Below are 7,244 nucleotides of genomic sequence, written 5' to 3' on the forward strand. Positions count from 1 at the left end.
TAAACAATTAAATAAACTGCAGAATGTTATGTTTTCTAATACACGCAGGAATTGCATGTGTTCAAACAGCGCTGCACGAGCTTGCGGCGGTAGGGTTCAAAGTCCAAAGCGCGAGGGAAATCTGCGCTGAAACTGTGTTACTTGTCAGCTGCTCAGTAACATTTTTATGAATTTTTACAAGGCATGTGACAATGCGATACGTGCAACAAACGTCTTCCCAAATTCGTAATGAGAATCATTTGTCAACAAAAAGAAGCACTGAGGTTTTCCTGCGGGTTTCTGCCAAAATAAAAGTTGAGAAAAAGTAAGAACTCAGTCAACATTAATAAATGTTATTATTGTAATTTTACTGTTGCTCTGTAAAATAAAAAAAAAAGGAAAATAATAATGAAAATAATAATTACAACAGCTCTAATAAAACATTTATTGTAACATTTACACATAGTGTTCAGACTAGGATCTATAATATTTTCTAATGTTTTAAAAGAAGTCTCTTCTGCTCAGCAAGGCTGCTTTTATTTATAAGGCAAAAATACATGCCTGATTCAAGAAGGGGGTCTAAAAAATGGGCAAAAAATATTATTTCACTAACTTATTAATTTTAAGTTAAGTTGTGTTTTATTGGTATAGTGTCTGCTAGAATACTAAAAAATGTTCAGTGTTAAGTAAATATTTTTTAAATTGTTGTTTTGTAAATGATTTTTTCTTTGAAAAGCAAGACAAAATAGTAAAAAGCACATTTTGGCTATTTAATTTATGCAATGGTGAAAAAAATTGGCAAAATACATGGGGGAGCAAGACAAAACAGTAAAAAGCACATTTTGGCTATTTAATTTATGCAATGGTGAAAAAATTGGCAAAATGGGGGAAAAACGTGAAAAACCGTGTTTGGTATTCGGCCTTCGGCCAAGAATTTTCATTTCGGTGCATCCCTAGCTGAAACCAAGCAAGCTTTTTGCAGCAGAAGTTACTTTTGAGTCTGAATGGAATTTGAATGTTTTACTTCTCACCAAATGCTATGTTGAATTAACAAGCATCGCCTTGTACCTCTTGGAGGGATATAGAGGGCTCGGTGTTGAAACGTACAGCATCCCTGCGGAGAGCTTTAACAAAGAGCCGGGGGCCAGGGGGCCGACACAGTGTGCGCTGTGAGGAGCCGCGGGAATAAGATGAGAATTAAAAGGTTGAAGCGTCATGATGTGTCTAAGTCAGTTTAAATCCACTTTAGAGATCTTGTCTCCCTCCCTCTGCCTTTCGTAATGACCTTTGCAATGAAAAAACATTCGGCACAGTGATTTTTTTGTTCGTTGTGTGTAAGAGATCATCTTAATTTTTGCTCACAAAATGAACGAATTTGCTCCTGGGGTGTGGATGAAGTGACACGTGTCCCGTGAGAGAAATTCAGCCGAGATTAAGTTTGATTGGAGAGAGAGAGAGAGCGAGAGAGGTGCAGGAGAACAGAGAGAGAGAGAGAGAGAGAGAGGGGGCTTGAGTCAAGGCACTGGGCTGACTTTAATAGAGAGAGCCAGCTGTATTGTATCCCTCTTGAATGCTGTTTCCATGAAGAATGTTTAAAAAGACATTGCTTCCTGGGAGCGTAATCTCTATGGTTACAAAGTGGGGGAGCCTGTCGCAGGTTGTCGGGGTGGGGGTGACGCTTTTAGGGGAGTAGATTTCTTTCTCTCTCTCTGTTGTGGGGCAGTCAGCTCTGTGTCACAGCCATTCAGGTTGAGTTCATCTCTCATGGTGTAGACACACTCACTTTCAGCTGAAGCCTGCAGACAGCATTGACCGGATTCTGCTGTCCTCTCTCTAAAAGAGTGCTGGAGTCGAGAGATTTCTACCCAGTGCTAAGATGTACTCAAAGAGCAATCTGTCGGCCTGGGACTCGTGGGACTCTCTTGTGTATCTTTCAGAAGCTGCTGCGTCCAACTATGAAGCTGGAGCCGAGACCACAAGTCCAGAGAACATGCAGTCATTTACAGTAAGTTGGATTTTTTGATTTACTTTGAAATGTTTATTTTTGTAAAACTTTTTGTAACCTAAAATGTTCTTCATTTTATGTAACTTCTAAATTAATACATTTGTAATAGTAAAACATGTTTAATATAAATAAACCTAATGTTACACCAATTAAAGTTTTTTTTTAAGGTTCAGATCAGATAGAAATAACACATTCCACTTTTTACAGTGTAGGATTTCATTGAGAGTTATGAATACTTACATTTTAAATGTTGTGTAATTTGATATTTCGTCAGAATTTTAAATGTTGTGTAGTTTGTATGAAAAAAAAAGATTTTAAAATATTTGAAAGATTAGAGTCCAGCTGATAATGCTTCGTATGGATTTTTTAGTAGACACGGAAGTATGCAGTGTTATTTATAAAATGTTACAGTTTTCAGGAATTATCAATACCAACTAGTTTATGAGTTTAGATTTAGACGGGTCTTAAAATGTGTTTCAAACTGTATTATTTTATATTAATATTTTAATTATATTATAGAATTTATTAATATTTTGAATGAGCTTTTATTTTTATATTTTCAGTTTTAATTTTAGTTTTAAGCATTTGTTCCTTTTTTCTTTTATGTTTTAGATATTTTTATTTAGAATTTCAGTTTTAACTATAGTAATTGTAGGACTTCAATTTATTTTATTTTTTAAGTTTAATCATCTGCTATTCATATTTTATTTCAGTTCAGCTTAATTTCAGTTGTGGAGCTTTAGTAGTTTTAGTTTTTAGTTAATGATAACACTGGTTTGAAATAGGTGCAGTGCAAAACACGATTCCTCCGCTTTTGCTGGCTTGTTGGGAGTAAATTGATTTGGCTGTAGTGTTGGAAACTATTATTGCAGACTTACGCTAAGCTAACAACAACAGCAACAGCTAACGATGCTGCGTGTAGTCAAAAGAGTTTTCCAGCCATCATAGCCATCAGAGATGTGACTACATCAGCTTGGGAATACAAGCAGCTCTGTGGCGTGACAGACAGTAGAAATATGAGGAGGTGTGTGGATGTGCTTTTGGATATGTGTGACACAAACACACACACACACACATACTCGCTCATTAAACCCTCCCATCCACTTTAGCGAGCAACTTTTCCCAGGACTGTTCTCCGCCCGCTCTGTTCTCCTCAGACAAAGCTGGGAAACGGGAAAAGCCAACAAAGTGGCTGCAATAGGAAGCCCAATCCTGCACAGTGTTTATGATTTATCCCTGTTTGATTCCCGCTCCGCTGACACTCTTGCTGGTTCCCTGTCTTTTTACGTGGAGGCCGGTCAAATACTCTGCTAATCATTCTTCCATTGCCTTCCTCTCTTCCCGAAAATCAATTTTTCAGATTTCATACTTGACTTTCCAGGGATTTCTGATTGGCGATGACTGGTTTTAACTGGAACATCAGTGATAGGGTGATGTAAGAGATAAACAAATTATGGATTATGGTAGAGTGAAATGACTTGTGTTGGTTTAACACAGATCCTGCTCGAGTATAATAATGGATTTCGGAAATTTCAACACTGTTTACGTGAATCGAGGTGTAGTGCAAGGGCTGAACGGCCTCCATTTCTGTCACCCTATGCTTGTCCAGCTTCTCATTAAACAAACATCGTACTTTAATGTCTCTGGCTCAAAATGAATGTTTGTGTTTACACTAAATCAAGCCTATCGGAGTGAGCTCTATCTCACTGCGCAGAGAGAGCGAGTTCAGCCACTACTGTTGAGAGCTACTCAGGAAACATGTTGGCTTATCGAGAGCAGACATACTGCCTGGCCACTGGCTGTGGGGGTGGAAGGTGGTTTCCTGTCATTCTTCTGCTCAGAGCAGTTCCCATGAGTGGGCATGCATAGCCGCACTAGAGCGAGTGTGAAGGGAAGCAGCATCACCTGTGTGACTTTACTTTTATTTAAGACACTGAAGAGAGCGCCGTAGATGTAGGTGGACGTATATGCGGTGAGCGATGCATACGATCCACGGTCTGTGTCGGCTCTGCATCGAACGAAACTTGCCACAGGTTTGTCCCTCTGCTTTTTGTTTTTGTTGCTTTTTTTTGGCTGTGGTTGTAGTGTTATTGAAAGTGGTATAAGAGTTATGGCGTTCGGTCTGGGATAGTCCTCGTGAAATGTGTTGCGTAAAATTTATTTTTTTGAATGTAGCTGAATGTTTAAAGATCCGAGCTGATTGAAGCAAGGCACTCAACCCTAGGTTGCTCCAGATTGGCACTGTAAGTGGATTTGGCTAAAAATGCCATTATATTATAAAGGTTGATCCTTGAGAATGATGAGGGAATACAGATTTGAGTTGCTGTGCGTAATGGAAAGGCTCAAGCACTGGAGCATCTCCAGCTCCCTAGGGATGGATGACTTCATCAATGAAAGTTAGTCAATATATGGCAGAAATATTAGAAATAAAAGTGGGACTGGGGTCAAGGAGGGATGCCGGATGACCAGTCACATGAGTGTGATAAGCAGCCGCTTATATATCCTTGTGATTGACAGGACTAGATGAAAAAGGTGACCAGATTTTTAAGTTGAGGGGGTGGAGGGTGTGATTTCGTTGGAGGTGCCTATCCAGGTTTGTTTGTAATAATAGGAATAGCAGTAGTTACAAAAGATTTAAGATATATAGTTTATTTAATAAAGCAAGAGAAAATGTCTGATAATTTGGTTGGTGCGTTACATTACTGTTGATGTGTTTTAGCCGCCTTCTTAGCCTGTTTTATTCAGGTTTACATTTGAATGAAACAAATGCAAAGAACATAAAATGAATAATGTTGCAAATGTGTTTGTAAATGTTGACATTTAAATATACATTTAAATTCATTTGAATCAATTCTAATATAATATAATATAATATAATAAATACAATATAAAAATCATGTGATTTTTTTTTAATAAATAATGAATGAATGATGCATTTATATAGCGCTTTATTGTTTATTTTTGTACACCCAAAGCACTTTACAGTCATGTGTTAAATAATAACAAATGTATTTGTAAATTTACGTATATTCATCAATTTTAACAAAAATTACCATACAATAGAATAATAAATACATTAAATCATCATGAAACCATAAAAATCCAAACAATAGAATAGAATCGAATAGCAACCAAATAAATTGACAGATTTTCTGAAGACTTAATGAAGATGAAAATCTAAGCAAATCAAGTTGCATGGACAAAGAAACAGCTTTCCTTATTGAGAACCACAAACGGTCCCAAACATGGTAGCCAGAGCATTGAGGATACTTAGTCAGCCAAAAGCAGGACATATTTACATTTTTTGTGAGTTGTTGGAAAACTGGGACAACACCTCATGAAATCAGGTCATCTGCTCCCCCTCTTATGTTTGAAACTCCATTTAATGATGAACAAGACCTTTCTGCTCATCATCTTAAACTGGATTATGCCATAATGAATGAATATTGTCATAACAAGAGCTAGTCCTCATTCAGTAATGCTATTACTTTGACTTCACTGATCAAACAGGTGACTGTCCATGTTTGAACTTGAACTTGAACAACAACCAGGAGCAGTGGAAAAGGGAAACAGTGCAGTTTGATGTGGATAATTATTTCATCACAGTAATTAATGGAGCTTGTAACGAGGGCGACCACATCGACCCAGAGGAGAAAAGAGGAATGGCAGTGAAAGTCCTAAAGCTGTCATCACTTTTTCTCTTTTTATTCTCTCTCCCTCCCCAAACAAGGCTCTTTGTTGTGCGGTCAATGTCATGTTAAATGTGAGACGCCCCCCTCCCTTTCAACATTTCCTATTTAGTTTGGCTCCAGGTTCTGTTGACATTTTGAACTTCTACTGTCCAAATATTCTGTGTCTGCTGTTTGTCAGTGCCATGACAGTTTTCTCCCCCCCGTCATTTCCTTTTCTTGCCAGGGAAAAAGAAAAGCCCCCTGATCACCCAGCAACCCTGACTAATTTCTCAGCTTGTAGTTTTTAATATCCCTGACTCTTTGGTGCTATGGCCTTTCAGTCTTCGTGCTGCTGGGGTACAGTGGCGCTCTAGGGGGGATGTTTGTTTCTGGCACACACACTCTCTCTGACCCGGTTACTGTGGGGTCTTACACTGTACTCCTACTGTGGATGGTCCATCTTCCTGAATGTTCCTGAGGTCACTTTCATTTCAGTCCATTAAAAAGATTTATTTTATTATAAAAAAAAAAAGCTATAAATGATTTTAATTGTACCCACTGTATATTTAATTTATTCCTGTTATGTCAAAGTTGAATTTTCAGCAGCAATTACTGCAGTCTTCAGTGTCACATGATCCTTCAGAAATCATTCTAATATGATGATTTGTTGTTCAAGAAACATTTACTATTGTCAGTTTGGTAAAAAAAAATGCACGTTTTCATGATTCTTTGATTAATATAAAGTTACAAATATCAAACAAACCTTTTTAACAGATTATTAATGTCTTTATTGTCACTTTTGATAAATTAATGCATCCTTGCTGAATAAAAGTATTGACATCTTAAAAAAATACTAACCCCAAACCTTCGAATGATCGTGTTTATGTATGTTCTTTTTCACAGGTGACCATTTTGAGAGGAAAAGATGGTTTTGGCTTCACCATCTGCTCTGACTCCCCTGTACGGGTCCAAGCTGTTGATCCAGGTAATTTTAAACACTCAAGAATTATTCTATATACTATCATTATTCATATTGTCCTCATAATTTGCCAAATTATTATAAAATTGTAGCCAGAGTAAAATTGTATTGCCAAGAAGTTGCTCCTTCATAGCACAAGAGACTTAGTAAATCTTAGTTTTGTTTAATTTGAGTTACAACTTTGACTCTGTAATGTTTCTCTGTAAAATATTTCTGAGAAGTAAAAAAAAGCAAAACATTTTTAATAAAAGTATTTATATGGCACTCCAATATACTCAAATACCATGGTATTGCCACACTCTCAAAAAAAGGTGCATATTAGTACCTTAAAGGGGTCATATGACATTGCTAAAAATAACATTATTTTGTGTATTTGGTGTAATGAAATGTGTTTATGTGGTTTAAAGTTCAAAAAACACATTATTTTCCACATACTGTACATGATTGTTTCTCCTCTATGCCCCGCCACAACGAAACACACAGCATGACACACGGCGGGTTTGAGAACGGCGCGCCCGGTGGATTCGACGAAGGAGCGGCCGGCGGGCTTGCAGCAACCATATGTGACGACCCCGGGCTGGACTCCGCTTCGTCCACGGTGAAAGCCGAT

The 7,244-nt window shown here is 37.5% G+C and overlaps 1 protein-coding gene across 2 annotated transcripts in view; it reads left to right on the forward strand.

The window, feature by feature from the left end:
* LOC107665045 (regulator of G-protein signaling 3-like) overlaps positions 1-7,244 on the forward strand; it is a 48,406-nt gene that overhangs the window by 7,242 nt on the left and 33,920 nt on the right. The window contains exons 6-7 of one of the 2 annotated variants that reach the window (XM_016455786.1): positions 1,917-1,984; positions 6,559-6,640. In XM_016455786.1, coding sequence (XP_016311272.1) covers positions 1,917-1,984; positions 6,559-6,640 — 150 coding nt within the window. Of the gene's footprint in view, positions 1-1,916; positions 1,985-3,844; positions 4,018-6,558; positions 6,641-7,244 lie in introns of those variants that run through there. The other variant, XM_016455788.1, reaches the window with a different exon arrangement.

This window comes from Sinocyclocheilus anshuiensis, unplaced genomic scaffold, assembly GCF_001515605.1.
Source record: "Sinocyclocheilus anshuiensis isolate Anshui unplaced genomic scaffold, SAMN03320099.WGS_v1.1 scaffold399, whole genome shotgun sequence".
NCBI lineage: Eukaryota > Metazoa > Chordata > Actinopteri > Cypriniformes > Cyprinidae > Sinocyclocheilus > Sinocyclocheilus anshuiensis.